This window comes from Marmota monax, unplaced genomic scaffold (assembly GCF_021218885.2).
Source record: "Marmota monax isolate L192 unplaced genomic scaffold, Marmota_monax_Labrador192_F-V1.1 WCK01_AAM20220418_F8-fsc00007, whole genome shotgun sequence".
Taxonomy (NCBI): Eukaryota; Metazoa; Chordata; class Mammalia; order Rodentia; family Sciuridae; genus Marmota; species Marmota monax.
The window spans coordinates 29,587,740-29,609,766 of record NW_026692781.1 but is presented as its reverse complement, the minus strand read 5'-3'; the positions used below and the strand labels follow the sequence as shown (position 1 = coordinate 29,609,766).

The 22,027-nt window shown below is 38.4% G+C and overlaps 1 protein-coding gene across 4 annotated transcripts in view; it reads left to right on the top strand.

The window, feature by feature from the left end:
- Nucleotides 1–22,027, top strand: part of Sf3b1 (splicing factor 3b subunit 1) — a 71,714-nt gene that overhangs the window by 24,514 nt on the left and 25,173 nt on the right. For 3 of the 4 annotated variants that reach the window (XR_006852264.2, XR_009227049.1, XM_046447303.2), the window contains exons 1-2: nucleotides 6,400–6,557; nucleotides 21,518–21,684. Coding sequence is in view for 2 of the 4 variants with exons in the window: in XM_046447303.2 (XP_046303259.1) it covers nucleotides 6,530–6,557; nucleotides 21,518–21,684 (195 nt within the window). In the remaining 2 variants the exon portion in view is untranslated. Of the gene's footprint in view, nucleotides 1–6,304; nucleotides 6,558–21,517; nucleotides 21,685–22,027 lie in introns of those variants that run through there. The other variant, XM_046447301.2, reaches the window with a different exon arrangement.

Below are 22,027 nucleotides of genomic sequence, written 5' to 3'. Positions count from 1 at the left end.
TAAATTCCCAGGGAATATCCTTAAGTTTTGGTAATTACTGCATTAGTGGAAAACATACATACACACACACACACACACACACACCTCTGCATGAACACAGATACAAATTCTACTCTTTGCCCCCAACCCTACTTCTACACTCAGCGGCTCCTAGAGAGAAAAAGCCACTGATATATTGCCATGAGGAAAGAAAAAAAAACACAGACTTTTAAAAAATCATTTCAATTAATATCATCATTCCAAGAAAGAAAAAAAGAAATTTTGAGAATCAAGGAAGGGGTATTTGCCAGCTCTTGCTATCCAAGTCCTTCAAGGTCAAGACAGCAGGACTGATATCTCCTTCACTTATCAGAAAAGCTTTCACACCACTATTTACTCATTTGTGTGTGTGTGTGTGTGTGTGTGTGTGTGTGTGTGTGTGTGAGAGAGAGAGAGAGAGAGAGAGAGAGAGAGAGAGAACCCAAATTTCTTTGAGTCTCGTGTCCTCAGGTTAAAGTGTCACCCTCTGTCTGGCTGCATCACTGCCATCTCATGGCAGACACTTTTGGACACCAGTAGTGGATGCTGTGGTGGGCTAACCAGATTCCTCCCCTCTCTCCCTCATAACTGGAGTTGCCAGGAGTTCTGTAAGTGACAGCTCTCCAATGTAGCTCTCTCTGGAGATTGCATGAGGCCAAAAGAGAGCTCTCTCTTCCCTTTTCCTGTAGGAAGTGCACATGCAAATCTTTGTTTATATGAGAATATAAAAATCTCTTAGAGTATTCCCACAAACTTCTTGCATTTCTATTTCAGAGACTGCTTCCTTTATAGGAAACCTAACCTCTACCATTGGGTTCCAGTCGTCAGCCAAGAAAGCAGTTTCTTTATTTTCCCCATTTTTTAAAATTGGTGCATTACAAGTATACATAACAGTGTGATTCATTGTTACCCATGATATCTAGAAAGCAGTTTCTAAAATGTGACTTTTGGATCTAGATCACTTGCCATCTAACTGGCAATAGTAAGTGAAACACTAATAGTTTCTATTTAGATACTAGAGGAAGAATATGAAAGGCTGGGAGTGAATGATCACTAAAGGTTAGGTAGGTGTAAAAGAGGGTGGTTGGTAAACACAGTGAAAATTAATAGTCTGGGCTGAACACTTGGCTCAGTGGTAGAGTGCTTGCCTAGCATGCCTGAAACCATGGACTTTTTTCCCCAATAATACAAAACAAACAAAAAGTAAGGACTTGTTCCATTAGTGACATTTTTGAGTATAAGTTTTCTCTTTTTGTCTTTTTTGGTACTGGAGATTGAACCCAGGGGCACTTAACCACTGAGCCACATTCCCAGTCTTTTTTTTTTTTTAACTTTTATTTTTTAAAAATTTTATTAAGGGGCTGAGGTTGTAGCTCAGTGGTAGAGCACTTGCCTAGCATGCATGAGGCACTGGGTTCGATCCTCAGCACCACATAAATGTAAAATAAAGATATTAGATATTATGTCCATCTAAAACTAAAAAAAATATTAAAAAATTAATTAATTAATTAATTAATTTTGCAGTGCTGGGGATTGAACTTGTGCATGCGGGACAAATGCTCTACCATTGAGCTACATCACCAGTACCCCCAGCCCTTTTTGTATTTTATTTAGAGACAGAGTCTCACTGAGTTGGTTAGGGCCTTGCTAAGTTGCTGAGGCTGGCTTTTAACTCAGCCTCTTCCTCCTGCCTCAGCCTCCCAAGCTGCTGGGATTACAGGTGTGTACCACCACAGATAATTCTTGTAAGGAGCTTTCCTGTGCATCATAGGATTCCTGTTCTTTAAATGTTATCCTTTTCTTTGTAACAGCTTTAGATATCACAATCCAGTTAAAGGAGAAGGACTTTCATGGAAATAATTACAATGTAGTTACAGACTTTTTGGTGGTGTTTCAGATGCATAGCACAAAATAAACTAACTAACTAACTAACTAACTAACTAACTCTATCTATAATTGTATCTCATTCCTAGGGTGAGATTTCCTGGTGAGCAAACAGCAGACTATTGTTAGAGGATGAGGAATTAGGTGAAAGGGAGTAGAGGAGATGCTGGTAAGAACAATAAATAAGACTCTAACAAAAAAAAGAGTTGGGACAATCACAATCATCTCTGGACATAGTGAAGTATGTGAGAAAAAAAATCATCCCCTAGTTGAGAACCACTGTTTTAGGGCTACAATAGCCTGGTACTAGTACCTGGACAATCCCTCAAAAATAAAGGACAAATTTTGCATTTCATATTTCCCACTAAGAGGAAAGCAATATGTCTATTAGGTCTTCTTGGATTCTGGGTGGCATTAGGAACTGCTGGCTTTGTACTGTTGCTATTGTTATTATCACCAATTTATGTAGGTCAATGCTGCCTATAACAGAACATTTGTCATTAATAATTCAAGTATTCGAAGCTACCCAACATTTCTGAACCTCTTTCAGAAATCCTACTTCTTCTCTGGTTCTGACATCCTATGTTACCCTACCTTCTACCAGTTTCTTAGTTTATTTATTGATAATTATAATAATCACTGGTAACAATGTTCCTGCTCTTGGACAATACCTCTATCATTGAGAATCCAGTAACAAAAATGTGATAGGTTTATGTATCAGCTAGTAGAAGCACTAGCAGGAAAACTTGGAAGATTTTTTCCTTCAGTATTCATTATCTGATACTTTGATTCAGCAATGTGGTGTTGCTAGGTTCTGGGCAAGGTGGGCTCAGCACTATGGCTACAAAGTTGAATAGTAAAGATCCCTGCCCTAAGCATTCTAAAGTAAAATGAAGGGATAGGGATATAGCACAGTAGTAGAGCATTTGCCTAGCATGTGTTACTCCCTGGATTCAATCCCCAGGACCACAAACAAAACAAAACAAAAATAAAAAATTCAATAGGCTTTATAATTAAGATGATGGATAGATAAGTCAAAGGTTTTAGTACAATGTGATAATGGCTATGATGAAGTTATATACCCACTGTGTTATGTAGTTCAGAGAAAGGCATCTGAGACTTCCTGAAGAATTAGCACTTAGATTTCACTCTGTGGACCAGAAAGGCATTAACCAATTTAAGAAGAAAAGAGCATTCCATGCACAAGGAATAGCAGGTATTGGGGTATTCAATGGTATCAAGTAAGATTACTGAAGGATTTTACTCCAAGTCAAGACATGAACATATTTAGCTTTTATCAAGAGCAGATAAAAGCACCAGAGATGACTGGAATGGAGGTATGGAGTAGCAGCAGTGAGGTATAGAGCAGAGAAAATGGTACTGTCATGAACTAGGAATTAGTAACAGCTTGAACTAAGATAATTTAGGAGAAATGAAAGCATGGTCATGGATTTAAGAGATATGAAGAAGGGATATTGGTAACTTGTAATTTTAGAGGAAAGGGCGGTAAGTGAAAAGATGGAACAGATTCTATCCAAGAGGCTTAGGGAATGATGCCTTTTCTCACTGAGATCTCTATTAGAAGAGAATCTGGCTTAGATTTGGGCACACTGAATTTGAGATATGAAATATTTATGAAACAAGGGTAGACAGTTGATGTGTCACTCTAGCTAGGCTATTGTCCCCAGTTATTCAAATAAATACCAACCCTGGGTGTTGTTATGAAGGCTTTGTTATTGCAATTAAAGTCCATAATAATTGACTCTAAGAGAGATTGTCCTGGATAATCTGAGGTGGTCTGATTCAATCAATTGAAAGACCTTATGAGCAGGATAGTTCAAGAGAGGGTTAGGGCTAGATTGAAAATTTGTAAAAGTCATACCTGAGGCAATGTGCATTTTTTAAAAAATATTTTTTAGTTATACATGGACACAATGTCTTTATTTTGTTTCTTTATTTTTTTATGTGGTGCTGAGGATCAAACCCAGGGTCTCTCACTTGCGAGGCGAGCACTCTACCACTGAGCCATAACCCCAGCCCAATATGCATTTTTTTTAAAAGTCATCTGCTTTTGTCTCCTTACACAGGCCTAATTCAAATTTCCCTGAGTGCCTGTTAGACACACAGAGGATAACCCACAATATATTCTCTATTTAGCACCAAAATGGACATTAAAAAAACACAAATTAGATCACATTTCTTTTCTGCTTAAAACCCTCTAGTGGGTTTCTCTTACACCTGAATAAGATATAAAGCCTTTCCAAGATCCTGGATGATTTTGCCTTGCTTATTTCTCTGGTCTCATTTCTTGCTACTCTTACCAGCTGACACCACTCTAGACATACCAATCTTCTTCTTAGAACACTTCTTAGAACATTCCCACCTTGGAGAATCCATACTTGCTCTGTCTGGAATACTCTTCCCACAAGTCCTCATTCCTTAACTTCATCCAGGTATCTGCTCAAATCTCATCTCAGATATCTCACCTTTTCTGTTCATACTCACCTTATTATCTTTTATTTTTCTTCATAGCACTTTACAGTACCTGAAGTAACACACACACACACACACACACACACACACACTTTTATTTTTAATCTGCCCTTGAAAGAATATAAACTACAGGAGGATACTGTGTTGTATAACACTGTGTTCTCAACACCTAAAATAATTTCTGACATATGACAGGTCGTCAATATGTATTTTTTGAATGAGTAGTGAAATTAACCTTTGGCATTTGCATCTGAGCACAGTAGATACACATAAAGATATTTATTGCAAGGAATTGGCTTTTGCAGTTGTGGTCACTGGCTAGTCAAATCTAAAATCTGTAGGGCAAGGCTTTCAGTGAGGGCAGGCTAGAACTCAGGCACAGGTTGAAGCTGCTGTCCACAGGTAGAATTTCTTCATGAAGGAAGTCTCAGTTCTGCTCAAAGGCCTTTCAATTTTCAATTGATTGAATCAGACCTTCTCATATTATCCAGGACAATTTCCCTTAAAGTCAATTATTATGGACTTTAATTGCATTAACAAAGCTTTCATAACAACACCCAGGTTGGTATTTATTTGAATAACTGGGGACAATAGCCTAGGTAGATTGACATATCATAAGATCATCATAGAATTTTGTGCATCTAATACTTCTGGGACACCTTCTCAGAATCTAGACATTTCTTCATTATGAATCAAAGTCAGCTCTCAGGTGACTTTTAAGTAGAAAAAGTAGCTAGTAAATGAATTAGCACTAATATTTTAACTTATTGCTGTTTTTTTCTAATTGGGCCTAGTTTAGTTGAAAGAAACAGAAACCCACTCAGAGGTGAGTTCAAGAAAAGTAGTTATTATTTAAAGGATTAGCCTTAAGAAGCTTGTAGCTGAAGGTAGTTCAGGATTCAAGGTAGCTGTGGGGTCTAGGGCAGAAGTTTGGGATTTTCATTCTGTGTAATGTTATTAAAGCAATATTTTCTTCTGATTCTTTTGATTCAATAGCATATTTCCAGTTCAAATTTCCAAAAGAAGGAATCTTGACTTAGCAAAAAAATATTCTGTTGTCTGTGGGTAGGGGGTCCTATATTCCAGGACAGGTTTTGATAGATGGCTAGGTGCCTCTCTCTTCCTGGAGAACAACCCAGCACTGTATGGTAAGGCTGGGTGAAATAAAACTCTAGTTTTGGAATTTGAGACATAACTAAAAGGCAGATGAAATTTATTTCAAGCCTGGGGTAGGTAGAATCTGATGTCTCCTTAGTACAGGAGACCTCTGGAAAACTTAGTACTGCAGACAATCCTGTGACAATCCTTTCACCTGTGAAGATGGGTGTGTGTGTGTGTGTGAAGCTAGAGAGTTGAACCCGGGGGCAATCTGAGCTACATACCGGCCCTTTTAATTTTCTAAATAAATGTCTTTTTATTTGACACAGGGGTAAGTTCCTGAGGCTGCCCTCGAACTCCCGATCCTCCTGCCTCCCGGAATTGCTAGGACTACCGGCATGTGCTACCGCGCCCGGCTAACTTACCTATCTTAATGGGCTACTGGTGATGTTCAACAATGTTTGGGACAAACACAAACAATATTTGTTTACAACAAAATGTAAACAAAACGCCTACCCAAATGAAAATCATTGAAAGAAAAATGAATCTGAATTACAGCGCGGAGGATGAGACTGCGTTTACTGTCTCATCCCTGAGCACTCCAACACCTAAGACGCGCTAAAGAATTCATTTTTTTCAGCCCCAAGACGCTTTCCAGGGAATGTGGAGAAAGGGGATAGATGGTCTGTGGTCTCTTCCAATCCTGAAATTATAGTGTTTCCACAGCGTCCAGTCTTTCTCGCTCCGGTTTCTCCTGGACAAACAAAGCTATTTACTTAAAGCCTCTATCGCCTACCCTGTGCTTTTCTAGGGTCTTAACCAAAGCCGCCACCCAGCCGAACCCTGGCTCCTCCCACACCCACAATGCACTTCGCGGTTCCATCTAGGTGGCTGCTCTATCACGTGTCACCGACGGAGCGCGTTCCCGCTTGGCGCATGCGCAGGGAGCAGTCGCCCGCTATTTTTCTCCGTGGCGGCGGCGACGAGCGGAAGTTCTTGGGAGCGCCAGTTCCGTCTGTGTGTTCGAGTGGACAAAATGGCGAAGATCGCCAAGACTCACGAAGGTAAGCGGTCTTTCCCTACTTACAGGCCTTTTTCGCTGACAACGTGCTAAGACCCTGTCTTCCTAGGCTTCTGCTTCTTCCTGTAGTTCAGTTAGTAGGGACCGGTCCCGCGCTTCGGAGTCGGGGCCGACTCTTTGGCGTCAGCGGTGCAGGCCACTGCCCCGCGTAATGGCGTCCTTACTCTTACACCCCCGACAGGCGCTTTGTTCCGTGTTTGGATGCTGCTGCTTCACAGTTGCTTCTCTTTTCTGGCCAGAGGGCCTCGTTTGGGCGGCTTGCTGAGGAGGATTCCAAGGCAAGGGTTCGGGGAAACGGGCGTGGGAGGAAAGTCTCTTCCGCCTCTCGGCACTGTCGTGGGCATAGTTTGTGCATCTGAGAGCCAGAAAAGCACTGAAACACGGCAGCCGCTTTTCCGGCTGCACTAAATCGAGTTTGGTTAAAACGAGGCCCGTTACTCCTAACCCGGGTAATGAGTGTCTTCAGGCATCCGGGTTACGTGATTATTTTTCTTGCACGAAATGATTTGGACGTAAAATCTGATAGTTTCCTCCCTTAATCACTTCTAGTGTAATATTTGTGTTTTCCTTTGCGTGACTGTTGTAGGTGCAGGCAGAAGAGGGAAAGGCACAGTACTTTTGTTAATGACCGAAGCTTTCAAGATAGTTGATCGTTCTGTGGTATACAAAATAAGGAAAATGTTGTCCATGAGGGAGTATTCAAATAAGCCAGGAAATGGGGCAAGGGAAGTTGGAACAACATTTTTTTTATTTCTGACTCAAAATTCAAGATTTGCACTGAACACAAAGCTAACGAGAAAGAGACATTTATTTTACAGTCCTTCCTAGGTGTGTGGTATTAGTCTATGAGTGTAACAGACTAAAGCTATCAAAATTTCATTCTGGTGGGGGAAATAGACGCGTATATATTGTAATTATTTTATGAGGCCAAGTAAGTGCATAAATAGAAGTCAAAGCAACATGTTTTGTGTAACGGAGTGATTAATTTATGCTCAGTTATTTCACAGAGGTGGTGACGTGTCCCTGGTCTAAAAGGATCAATCAGATTTAAATTAGGGAAGAACATCTGAGCCTGAGAGAACATCATGTAACAAGGCGAAGAGTTGTGAAAGGTGTGCTTGGGTAGTCTGCTCTGGCAAGAAAAGAGGGTGCAAGGAGAAAATCAGTAGATGAATCTGGAAAGATTGGTTAGGACCAGAAGTTGAATGTCTTTGAATAGTTGGGATATCCTGAGGAACTGAAAATCCAACACTTTTTAAACCTACAAGTGTTCTTAAGCCTTATTATTTGTCTTAAGGACCGTTTTAATGTATCTTTTGCAAACTGATTAGAAAATAGGACGATGTTGCTATTTTTGTTTATTCTGGGGTAGATTATTCCTATGAGGGCACTTTGTAGCTTTGATTACTTGTTTATTGGTTTCTTAACTATAACATACCCTTGGTCAGGAAAATCAGAAGGAGTTACCAGTTTCCCTACATTTTAGAAACCGGCTAAACGCCTTGGTGGATTGCATTTTTTGGCCAAAATTGCCATTTTATTTGGGATTATTAGTGCGAATTAAGTGTGCAAAAGAAGATATTGGAAGATTTGGTTTTAGTATCTGATTACTGTTTGCAAGCAAGATATTTATTGTTCATTACTGTGGGATAGATAGATCAGAGTGATACGTTTTTACAAGTACATATCATATTTACATGGCTTCTTGCTCCTTTTGTCTTGGCATTTTCCTTGAGAAGTCTATTTTTATTAAGTCACTTCGATAACTTTGAGTAGAATTAATTTCTTGCTTTCTTTTTTAAAGGTTGTGCTACTGTAGGTCTTAGTATAAATGTTTATTATGTTTACTTAGCAGTCTGTTATTTTTTTTCCTTCTATTTCGAGATTATTGCATATGGGAATTATGCCCTGATATCCTCAGGGCTTGATACATGCACAAATAGTTAATAAACTTTTTTATTTAAAGGCTGTACTGAGGATTGAACCTACCGGCACTCTACCACTGAGCTACATCCACAGCCCTAAAGAGGGCATTTAAATTTATCTTTGGTAGGCTTTGCTACTTCTCTTTGGCTTGGATAGATGAGAACCAGACTTATTTATGTACTGGGAAACTCCTGAATTGAAAGGGAGAAATGTTGAGTTAGCATCAATTTTTTGTAGGTTTTGAACACTGCAAGGTTTGGTTTTGGCTTTCCAATAACTAGAAAATAAAATTCCCTTTTCCTTCTCCCATGTAAGTTTGCTCCAGAAAGTCACCAGTTGTGGGGTGAAGGATGGATTAAAGGAAGGCAGAGCAACAACCGTTCTTAGGCTGTTGGATTATTTGAGAGGAGGACTTGGATTTGAACCTCACTAGAGCGACTTTTAAAATTGTATAATACTTAATTTTTACTTCGGAGTTCATCATGTTGCTTTTTTAAGTAAAAAAAGATTATCTGATCTTTTCATCCTAAATAATGTTGCTGGTGAAGACATTTCTTTTGTTGTACCTTCTAGTATGTATTTTTTTGGTGGGGAGGGGGGCAGGTAGTGGGAATTGAATTTGGGATACTCAACCACTATGCCACACCCCAGCCTTATTTTGTATTTTATTTAGAGACAGGGTCTCACTGAGTTGCTTAGTGCCTCATGGTTGCTGAGGATGGCTTTGAATTCTTGTTCTTCTTGTCTCAGCCTCTGGAGTCTCTGGGATTACAGGTGTATGTCCTCAGCTAGTATGTTTTTAAAGTAATGGCTGCATCAGTTGTTTGTGCTTGCATCTTGGGAGGTCAGTAAATACTGCTTTCAGACTGAAATAGTACAACAATAGTACTTTACTGCATGGTTTTTTTCGTAGGCTATTCCCATCATTGAGCCATGCAGAAACTTTTTTTTTTTCCCTCCTTACTGTCACGGCCTTTTTTTTAAGTTCCTGGGATTGAACCTAGGGGTGCTTAAGCACTGAACCACATTCCCAACCCTTTTTATTTTTATTTTGAGACAGGGTCTCTCTAATTTGCTGAGGCTGGCCTTGTATTTGCGATCCTCCTGCCTCAGTGTTCTGAGTAGCTGGGATACAGGTGTTTTGTCACCGCAACCAGCTTGTCATAGCCTTTACAAATATTTCTATTAGGATCAGCCTTCACATCCTCTTTAATCAACTTGATTAATTTTTACCCTGGTCAGGGAGGTTTATACTTTACAGTGTTGAAAGATAAAAAGAGCTAGACTTATTCAAATCAAATGTTTTGGGCCTTTTCTGCATGTTAACTTGTGTTGAGTGTGTACAATTGGGTTGGGTGTGTAGCTGTGGTAGAGTGGTTTACCTAGCATGCATATGGTGCTGGGATCAAGTCCCAGCATTACCAAAAAAATAAATTTATGTGCATCTAGCAGTATTTGAGCTGATTTTATACACAAAGAAAACCACTCACTGCTCTGTTTTGGAAGGGGAAAGATGGTTTAGCAAAAAATTCCATATATTGGCTTGTTTTACCATTAGTTCCTTGAATTGGAAAATTTGGGTTACCACAAAGCTGAAAAAGTTTCTTCCTTAATTCTTTGCTTGAGGAATGACTGGAATAAGTAGTTTTATTATTCTGAATCTTGCTGTGATTTTTTGTTTTCCTTTATTTAGTTGTTGTCTTGGTTACAGATTTTTGGTGTGAATATTGCTAGTAAAAATTAAAAGGAGAAAGTAAAATTTGCTTACAGGTTTAGAAAGACTTTTTTCTTCCTGTAGAACTAATTGTTTAAGAATCGATTTTCCAGTATTTTCTATAGTGTTGAGTAAAATAATTTACACTATAGTTAGTTGTCTTATTTGGATTTTGTTTAATGAAAAGCCTGAGAATTGGGTTGCAGAATACATTTCCTGTTTTTTTTTTTTGGGGGGGGGGATGTCTTTTAAAAATCTCATTTGAAGCTGAATGTGGTGGCACACACCTGTAATCCCAGCAACTCCAGAAGCTGGGCAATTTAGCAAGACCTTGTCTAACAATAAAAATTAGAAAGGCCAGGGTTCAATGCTAGAGTGCCTCTGGGTTCAATTCCCATTCCTATCTCCTCCCCAAAAGTCTTATGTTTGGGAAATACTTGGTCACCACTTGTTTCTGGCTAGATAAAAATAGATTTCACTTATGGAGGGACACTCAAAAAGGGGTCAGTGAATTTAACATCTGAGAGCTGTCTTATAACATGTAATAAACAGCAAATAGTGCATCAAAAATAATCCTGCTTGGTAGGTAGGTACGGTGACCCGAAAAAACAGATACTTGGGAATCTGAGAGAGGATGATCACAAGTTCAAGGCTGGTCTGGACAATTTAGGGGACACCCTGTCTCAAAATTAAAAGAGCTGGGGGTATAGCTATGTGGCAGAGTGCCTGTGGGTTTAATTCCTAGTACTGCAAGATGATAGAAGGAATGAATGAATAACTGTCCAAATTGAAAACAAGGAATGAAGAAGCATCAAGGAGGAAGAAATGCTATAAGCTGGGACATATGTGAGATATAGAAGAAAAGGCACAGGAGGGGAAACCAGAATTGTTGGGAAGCAGTTAACAGTTATATCAGTGGCATAAGTTTTTTTAAAAATATTTTTTAAGTTATACATGGGCACAATATCTTTATTTTGTTTATTTTTATGTGGTGCTGAGGATCGAACCCAGGGTCTCACATAGAGGTGAGGCTCTACCACTGAGCCACAACTCCAGCCTCAATAAGTTTTTTATTTTAGTTTAATTCTTAGAGCTTAGATCTTTAGGTCTTAGTTTTTATTTTTCCTTTCTTTCCCTTCCTTTCTTCTTCCCTTCCTTCCCTTCCTCCCTCCCTTCCCTTCCTTCCCTTCCTTCCTTTCTTCCCTTCCTCCCTTCCTCCCCTTCCTTCCCTTCCATCTGTCCTTCCGTCCTTCTGTCCTTCTTAGGGCCTTGTGCATGTGAGGCAAGCACTCTACCAACTGAGTTGTAGCTCCACACCAGGTCCTAGTTTTAAAATACAAACAGCGGGTTTTCGGTTATATCTTTGATGTCAAATAATTCCCAGATAAAATATTAGATGTTTATATCAGCAAAGTTTTTGTAATTTTATTATCATTATTTTGAGAAAGGGAAATCTATTGTTTTTTAATGTGGTTTTGGGGATTGAATCCAGGGCCTATGCATGCTAGGCAGTTTCTGTACTTCTTATCTATACTCTCAGCCTATTCTATTTTTGAATGAATTGAGAAGTCAAATATGCTAGTCCCCTAGATTATCCATAAACATATTAATGCTGTTAATTAACATCTGTCTTCTGTACCTTCTAGCAGAGTATTTATTTTTTGATAGTTGAAAGTATGTCAGAAGCAGAAGCCCCCTCCAAAAAGCCGGGGCGGGGGGAGATTCAGAGAAGTTAGAACATTTAAGATTTAGGATATTATATAAAAGCTAAAAAATTCTATTTATGTTTAATAGAGGATTCCATTTCAAGAGAATATAAGTTTTTATTTTTTGTGGCATGGGGTCAGAGGCCTTGGTTTCCGGATGATGCAGGAGAAAACCAAGAAAGGAAGAGGTGAACTTAAGAAAGTCATGCTAAAGAAAAGGGGGAGAAAGAGTTTTGTTTTGTTTTGTTTTTTACCTTTTTCTTTGGGGTTGCTGTCTCGGCTCCTCTGACCTTAAGGGTCCACAGAAAGAGAGAGAGCCAGAGCAGCGCTGACCCCTTTTATTGAGGAGAAGCTATTTAAATGAGGCAAGGGGTCAGGTTTCAGGGGCTGAGTCTATCTTCATGATGTTCACTGTCAGCAGGTTGACTGACACCTGGGTAGGCCACACCCAAGGGCACAGTAAGAGGAGGGGACACACACAAGGCACTTCCATGGAAGATTCTATCCTAAACAGGGCAAGGGGTTGTATTACAAAGGAACAGGTGAGCATAGCTTCACCCATGGGGCTGTAGCAAGACACACCCATTTCTGTGACTGAGCGCCTCAGTACCCAGCTGGGGAGTGTAACTCAGTCACCCGTAAGGTTGGCCTCCCACATATTCCCCCGGGAAAGAGTTTTTTTAAACTGAAAACTTCAGATATGAGAAAAAGTACAGAGAATGATGAAATTAACTCCCAGGTTCTCACCAGAATTTTAGATTTAGGGCCAATTTTGTTTAATACATCCACTAGTCCTTTTCACCTGTTTTTAAAATACAATATAATTTTAGTTTTTAATATATTATTATTGATGCATTGTAATTACACATAATAGTGAGATTTCGAGTTGCATTCCGCCCATTATTTTAAAGCAGATCGTAGATATCATTTCATCTGTGAATATCTCAGTATGTATTTCTAAAATGTGAAAATTTAAAAAATTAATGCCATTATTATATCTCAAATTAATATGACAAAATAACCAGTTAGTGTTCAGTTTTGCCCATTGTCTTATAAACTTTTTTTTCTGTTCAAATCAGAAAAATATGAAAACAATAAAGCCTGTAGATTGTGATTCATATATCTGTTATTAAATCTTTTCAATCCATAGGTTACTCACCCATCCTTTTATTTCCCCCTTGCAGTTGATTTGTTGCAACACCTTTGTCCCATGTTTTGCTATAGTCGGGAGAGAAAGGGGAAAGACAGCAATAAAAACATCTAGATTTCGCTCAGTACTATTGCAGTGAAGATGTCAGGGGCCGTACACGGGTTCGGGTTGTGTCTCTGTTGTGGAGTGCTTGCGTGCTGGTTTCGATCCTCAACACAATATAAAAGATAAATAAAATATTGTGTCAAAAAAAAAAGATGTCAGGGGCCTACAAAACAAGGGAAACACCAAGAAAATTATCTTTTTTAGGAATGAGTACAGTTTTCAAATCACACTTCAGGTTTATTTTGTACTAGCCTTGGGAAGGAAATCTAACAAAGGGGTTGCATATTCTGGTTTCTCTCCTACTGTAATTTAAATGGCAATAAACGTACTCTCACACTTTTCTAACAGCTTATCTGCTACCTGAAATAGTTTTGAATGATGCCCAGTGATATTCATATCTTAAAATCAGAGTAGCAGTTTAAGAAAGACCTTATTCTTTTATTTATTTACTTTTTTGGTACTAGGGATTGAACCCAAGGGTGGTGCTCAGCCTCTTGAGCTACAAACTGGGCCTTTTTTTTTTTTTTTTTTTTTTTTTTGGTACCAGGGATTTAACCCAGAGAGCTTAATGAGCCATATCCCCAACCTTATTTTTTAATTTTTATTTTATTTTGAGACAGGGTCTTCCTAAGTTGCTAAGGCTGGCTTTGAACTTCCGATCCTTCTGCTGGGATTATAGACGTGCCACTGTGTCTGGCTCCCGATGCCCCCCCCCCCCTTTTTTTTTTGAGACAGGGTCTTTCTAAGTTGCCTAGGCTGGCCTCTAACTTGCAATCCTCTTTCCTTAGTGTCCATAGTTACTGTGATTACAGAGGTGCACCACCATGCCAACTAGAAGAAAGACCTTATTCTTGACAGTTTACTTCAAGCCTTCGGCATGTCTCTTGCAGGTTCTTTGGTGAATAAAAATCTCATAATCTCATGTTCTTAACTGTTACTTTGATCTGTTGTCTAAGACTTTTTTTTTTGTTTTTTGGTACCAGAGATTGAACCCAGAGGTGCTTAAGTACTGAGCCACATCCCCAGCCTTTTTCTAATATTTTATTTGGAGACTTTGCTGAGTTGCTAAGTGCCCCATGAAGTTGCGGAGGCTGGTGGGCTGGCTTTGAACTCTGCCTCCTCCTGCCTCAGCCTCCAGAGCTGCTGGGATTACAGGCAATGTACCATGCACCTCACTTGTCTTAAGTCGTTTTTTAAAAACTACACTTAGACTATGACAACTCAGGATTTGAAGGACTGCCCATAATTTCAGTTTTGGGGTTTTAAATCTGCGACATACTGGGTATTTATTCATGCTTCCTTTTTATGATTTCAGAATTTCTAGCTAAGAGTTCTACCATGTATCCCTGTTCTACTCCCAATTAGTATGTTTTACTGAAGATGAGGTGAGATGAGTATTGGGGCAGGGACTAAAAATGATGTCAGGTGTTTAGAAATCCATGTTAAATAATTCTACTCCCTTAAGCCTCGCCCTTTCTAACACCTTATTACTATGGAATTTATAATCTAAACTTGTCCCAGCTTCTCTTCATCTTGTTCCCTAATCTCTCCTCTTTCCTCTTCTCCATTTCATCGTTCAAAATTCTTCCTTTGTTATGTAGAGTACTTCAGCTCTTGTCTTAATCTTGTGTATATAAACCTCCCAAAGGCCTGTTTCTTACAAGATTAAACATTTTCTTAGAATAGAACCCAGCAATGCCATTCCCTAAGATTTTATCTAAGTGATGATAAAAACCATGTTCACATATACCGGTGTAGAATATTTATAGCAATCTTATTTGTAATCATTTCAGATTGCAAATAAATCTACTTCTACTAGAAGATAAACACTATGATATATGAAATACTACTTGTTAATAAAAAGGCACAAACTTATTTTTTCCTTTTGCAGTGGTGGGGATCAAGCAAAGGCTTTGTGCACAGCTCATGCTCTACCACTGAGTCGAGCCACATCCTCAGCCCCAGTAGCAAAAGTATTGATATATACAGTAATATGGTGATAGGCACATTTATGGTTTCAGATGGGTTAAAGTGCTAGCTCTTGGCAGTTGTTATTTATATGTGGCCACTAAGAGGTCCAGTTCTCCTCTTGCCCAGTCACTTAGCGGAGTATCCATATATATATATATATATATCTTTTTTTGTCTTCACATATGAATGTGTTGGATTACAGGGAGTCCTAAGGGAATGGGTTTAGGCTGGAACAGTGGATTTGTTTTATTTTGGTCAAAATTGAAGTAGGGAGAGATTAGCATTTTCATATTTAAGAAACTACAGGAATACTTAACACCAGTAGCTATAATTTGGTTGTTAACGTTGAAAATACGGAGTTAAAGACAACTTTCTTTTTCCTATCCCAGAAATGTTCATAAAGTTTCAAGTGGAATTTTATAAGCCTTTGCTGGCATGGATGGGGGATAGAAGTTCTTAATGACCCCCCGCCCGCCTTTAGCAGTAGTGGGCATTGAATCTAGGGCTGCTTTACCACTCACTGAGCTACATCCCTAGCCCTTTTTATTTTGAGAGGATCTTGCTAAATTGCTGAGGCCAGCCTCAGACTCAGGGAAAGTTACCTTTTTTGTTGTTGTTTTGTTTTGTGCTGAGGATTGAACCCCAGGGGCCTTCTACTGTTGAGCTATGTCCCCTTTTTATTTTTTATTTTGAGACAGGGTTTTGCTTAGCTGTGTAGTCTGACCTCCTGAGTTGCTGCTGATACCAGGCGTTTGTCTCTGTGCCTGGTGAAAAGTTACCTTTTTATTATGAAATATTTTAATATACAGGAAAATACAGGGCAAAACCTAATGAACTTTGTAACCCATAGCTCCGATTTTAATGTCCTTCCATTGCTTTACCTCTTCTACTTAGTATCTTGAAAGTGAAACTTAAGATATAAAGTTACCTTATTTCACCTGGCTCTGGAGACTTCAGGCAGGAGGATTGGGAGTTCAAAGCCAGTCTCAGCAACTTAGCAAGGCAGTTAGCAACTCAGTGAAACCCTGTCTTTAATTAAAAAAAAGCAACTTAGTGAGATCCTGTCTTTAACTAAAAAAATACATAAAAAAGGGCTGGGAATATGGTTCAAGTGGTTAAGCATCCACGATACCAAAAGGGGAAGAAAAAAGGTTACCTTTTTTATGAAAGTAATGACATAAACCTGTTTGCTTATAAATATTTGAGTGTATCATGTTTGATATTCTGGCACATAGTTAATTAAATAATTAATGAGCTTTCTAGTTTTTAATTATTCTGTTAACTTGCCCAACAAGCTGCTGAGCTTCAAGGAATCTGATATCTTAATAATGTGGATAAGATGTCTGTATAAATGTGCAGCAGTTCATGATGCATTACAAAACTCATTAGGCTTTTTTTTAAAATTTTTTATTCATGGTTTTAAGCAGAGAAGGAAAACAATGCCTGGATTTCATATAAACATGTACCTTTGTAGCCTGTAGAAATTTAGTAATGAATTCCCCTCAGAATTAACTAACTACAAACAACTTTCTAGCTCCAGAAGACCTTGGGCTAAGAAATTTTGTACTAAATTTTTATTTAATAGGAAACAAATCGTGCTTTACATGGGTTTTGCACACTTATTTAATGTTTTATGAGCCTTTGTAATTAGAAATTTGCTATTAGCAGGTACATAAAATAAACAGGTAAAATTCAGCAGATAAAGGTAGTTTCTGAGTAAATATATTATCCAAATGAGAGAGGCTAGTTACTGAAAACTCTGAGCTATATCCCAGCCTTAAAATTATATTTTAAATTGGATATTTGGTGGGCTGGGGCTGGAAATGGAGGGGTTGAAGGGCCAAGTAAAGTAGTTTCCTGGGATGTTTGTTAATGAACTGGGCTCTTCGGTTGAAAGTTCTGTCTAAATGTACATCAGGTCTAGGACCTCACCTTTTTAATTTGTGTATCAAGTCATTTTGATTTAGGTGGTAATGCTGTAGAGGAGAGAATGCAGACTGTTTGGCTGGCTTGACTAACCCATTCATGTCTTCTGCCTGAATATTGATGAAAGTAGCATTTTCAGTCATTAAAAACAAAGCCCCCCAATCCATTTAGTTAAAAATAGTATGTGCATGTTGCAGGTGGATGTGGAGGCCTCAGATTTTCTAGAAAGGAAAAAAAAAATGAGTAAATTATCACTTATCCTTTAGCCAGTTTTTCTAATGTTGGAGTGTTTTTGTTTCTGTTCCTCTGGGAATAAAAAAGTGGTACAAGTGGGTAGAGGGGCAAATGGGGATTTAATTTTTTTTTTTTCAAATTTGGTGTTGGTAATTGAATACAGGGCTTTGCACATATTAAGTGCATGCTCCACCACTGACACACACCTCCAATATCCAACGCCCCCCCCTTAAATAAAAACTTTTATTTTTTAATTTTTTTTAATAATTTTTATTGTTGGTTGTTCAAAACATTACATAGTTCTTGATATATCATATTTCACATTTTGATTCAAGTGGGTTATGAACTCCCATTTTTACCCCGTATACAGATTGCAGAATCACATCGGTTACACATCCACTGATTTACATATAAATAAAAACTTTAAACAGAAACAAAATTAGAGACAAGGGCAAAAGGAATCACCTACCCAAGTGAAGTAGTTCTGCCTGCCTGTTGTAATTTTTTTTTTAGTTATAGATAGACACAATACCTTTATTTATTTTATGTGGTGCTGAGACTTGTGCCTCACACATGCCAGGCACATGCTACTGGGCTACAGCCCCAGCCCTGTTGTAATGGTTTTGAGAGATGAGACGCAAGGAAAAAAGTAATACCTGTGGAGATGGTGATGTGACACACTGTAAGAATTTTGAGATCTGATTATAAAACAAACTGAGGCTGCTGAGTTTGGCAGTAAACCTATTACATTACTTTGAATTCCTTAAAACTGCTCCTGCTCCTTTTCGTAAGGGGAAATGTGGCCCACCTGTGCCTTGGACTGAATAAAGTTGTTACATTTTCTTCTTTTTTTTTTAAAGAGAAGAGAGAGAATTTTTTAACATTTATTTTTCAGTTTTTGGTGGATGCAACATGTTTATGTTATTTTATGTGGTGCTGAGGATCGAACCCAGCACCCAGCACCCTGCGCATGCCAGGTGAGCGCGCTACCACTTGAGCCACATCCCCAGCCCCCATTTTCTTCTTTACCACAACCATCTTAAGGAACTGTAGGATGATTTCTTTTTTTAGCTGGGGGGAATGGGACTGGACAGCTACATAATGCCAAGAATCATTTGATTCTTGCAGCTAGTGAATGAGCTTTTTTAAAAGTGCCTGGTATCAAAGGGGGCTTAATTCAGTTGGACAAAGGGTTAGCAAGAATTGTGACTCTTTGTTAGGCCTTAAAAAAATTATTTGCAGGGCTGGGGTTGTGGCTCAGAGGTAGAGTGTTCACCTAGCAGTGAGGCACTGGGTTTGATCCTCAGCACAACATACAAATAAAATAAAGATATTGTGTCCATCTATAACTAAAAAGTAAATATTAAAAAATAATTGGCAGGGGTTGGGGTTGTGGCTTAGTGGTAGAGTGCTCGGTTCTGGGAGGTGCTAGGTTCGATCCTTAGCACCATATAAAAATAAATAAAGGCATTGTGTCTAACTACAACTAAAAAAAAATAATTTGCAGTAGAAACTTATTTATTTATACATCTATGTATTATTAAGTTATCAAAACAAAATTAATTTGTAATTTAAAGTTACCTGGTATCACACAGGATCAGGCGAAAACTGGATGGAAAACTAGTCTTATATTTAAAGAAGACTAAAGAAAATGACAACAAAATGCAATGCCTGGTTCTTTTGTTTGTGGGACAGGGAATTGAACCTGGGGGTGCTCTACCAGCTGAGCTACATCTCCAGTTCTTTTATTTTGTTTTGAGATAGGATCTCACTGAGTTACTGAGGCAGGTCTTGAACTTGTGATTCTGCTGCCTCAGCCTCCTTAATAACTGGGATTACAGGCATGTGCTACTCTGCCTGGCTTAGTGCCTGGTTCTTGACTGGATTGTGGATTTAAAAACAAAAAACATAAAACAAAATCATCTCTAATCTTGGATGCTGCTAGGGCATTTGGGGAGATCAAAGTGAATGCTGTTGTGGTTATGTAGGACAGTGTCTTAAACATGGAAATATATGCAGAAATCTTTAAGGGTAAAATCTGTAACTTAGTTTTTTAAAAAAGATATTTATTGTTTAGTTGTAGTTGGACACAGTACCTTTATTTATTTATTTATTTTTATGTAGTGCTAAGGATTGAACCCAGAACCTCGCACATGCAAGGCGAGCAGTCTACCACTGAGCCACAACCCCATCCCCTTTGTAACTTAGTTTTAAATGTTTTTGCAAAATTTACATATACACATACATTTGTTTTATCTCATACAGAAACAATTGATGAATAATAATAGATGGAGAAGTATGGTGGAGTGGGGTGATGGGTATAACTCAACAGTAGCTTGCTTACAAGTCCCTGATTTTGATTCCCAGCACTGAAATAAATGAATAAATAAAAATTGGGGGAAGTTTGGAAAGCAATTGAGAAAAATTGATGCTTCATTCACCAGATGTGTTTTTTGTTTTTGAGGGTTTTTTTTTGTTGTTGTTTAGTTTTGTGGTGCTGAGGATCAAATCCAGGGCCATGCTCATGCTAGGCAAGTGTTCTTTCACTGAGCTACACCTTTGGTCTCAGATATGCATCATCTAAATATCAGACCGATGGCTTAAGTGTTTAAAGGATGAAATATAGGGGCTGGAGTTGTGGCTCAGTGCTAGAGTGCTCGCCTAGCATGTGTGAGGCCCTGGGTTCGATCCTCAGCACTACATATAAATTAAGGTATTGTGTGCAACTACAACTAAAAGAAACATTAAAAAAAGGATAAGATGTAACAAGAGTTAATTCATTTATTGAGTACTTAAGCATTTATGTTTATTGTCTCATTTAATCCTTAAATTTTTTTATGTTGTAGAAAACTATACTCATAGATTAAGTTAATTATTAATTAGTAGAGAGAGCCATTATTTGAAGGGAGACATTTTGATTCCAGAGCTTAATTAAACTTAATCACAAAACTAAGGAGCTGTTGATTGCAGGCAAATCATGTAGGGCTGTTGTCTTTGTTTTTTATTTTTATAACAATGCACCTGAGGCTGGGTATTCTACACAGTAAAGAGGGTTTATTTAGCTTACAGTATTAGAAGGTAAAGGTTCTGGATTGAATACACCCATCTGTTTAGCCTCTGGTGAGGGTCTTGTGGCTATATCACAACATGGTGCCTAGCATCATGAATTATGTTTAGGAGGAAGAGATTGCATGGCAAGACAAGCAAGAGAGAGTTGGGGAGGTGCCATGGTCTCTTAAAACAACCCACTCTGGAGAAATAACCTACTTTGTGAGACCAATGTTAATTAATTTCTAGGGCATTGCTACCCTAATAACCTTCCTCTAGTCCCCACCTTTTAAAAAGTTCTACCATCTCAGCACTGCCACACTGGAGACCAAGCCTCCATTAAGTACATGATGAATCTTCAGGGGACAAATGATAACCAAACCACAGCAGCCCTGAACTCCATGCTAAAGAATTTAGACTGCTCCTGTATTATTATTCAGAGTTTGGTTCCAGCTGACCAGGACATTACATGAGGGGAGGGATCTTGTTAGAAATGCAGACACTTGGGTCTGACCCAGGCTACCACATTAAATAAAATCTGTAGGTGATTTTGTTGTAATTCAAGTTTGAATAACTCTCCACAGCACTTTTGCTTTTTTAGATAGTCTTACTTTCTTGCTTAGGTTGACCATGAATTCCTGGGCTCAAGTGATCAGCTTCCCCAGTAGATGGAGCTACAGATGTATACCACTGCACCCAGCTCAGTACTGTTGTGTTTACATCCTTGGTAGTGTTGAGATTAAATAACATTGAGTGGGGGCTGGGACTGTAGCTCAGGGGTAGAACAGTTGTATCGTGTGTGGAAGGCCATGGGTTCCATCTCCAGCATTCAAAAACGGGGGAAAAAGTAAAATCTTGAGTGTAGTTCTGGGTTCCTAATCAATATCAATAACATCAATCTTTCAGTGAGAAAGGTTTAAAATTCAATAATTTATGAATATTTTTGGCAGTCCATTCTAAGGGTGAGGATAATTTGCAGTTGTTGAGATAGTAAACAGCTCTTTGCATTAGTTTGTTGAGGTGAGGAGATGTATTAAATGTATTATGTGCTTGGTACAATCATATTTACCCATTATATGTGGCAGTTATTTTAAATATCTGCATTATGTTGATACCTTTTTGGAAAAATGAAATTAAGAGCGTTTCTGTTTTCTGTCTTATAGATATTGAAGCACAGATTCGAGAAATTCAAGGCAAGAAGGCAGCTCTTGATGAAGCTCAAGGAGTGGGCCTTGATTCCACTGGTTATTATGACCAGGAAATTTATGGTGGAAGTGATAGCAGATTTGCTGGATATGTGACATCAATTGCTGCAACTGAACTTGAAGATGTAAGTTACAAATTCTATAAGAGCAAGCTTCCTCCTCCCCTGATTAACTCCCTCCCCATGAGAAAGCAAGAAACATGAATAGTCATAGGCTTTTTGAATTTTTTTTGGTTATTTTGGAGAATGACAACCTCTCGTTATGAAAATATTATCACTATTTTTAAAAATATATTTTATGAAGCTTATATTTTATCCCACCATCCCAAACATATAGATGGGATTAAATTTCTAGCTGCTGTTTTTTTTTTTTTTAATATATATGTTTTTAGGTATAGGTGGGCACAATACCTTTATTTTATTTATTTACTTTTATGTGGTGCTGAGGATCGAACCCAGTGCCTCACAC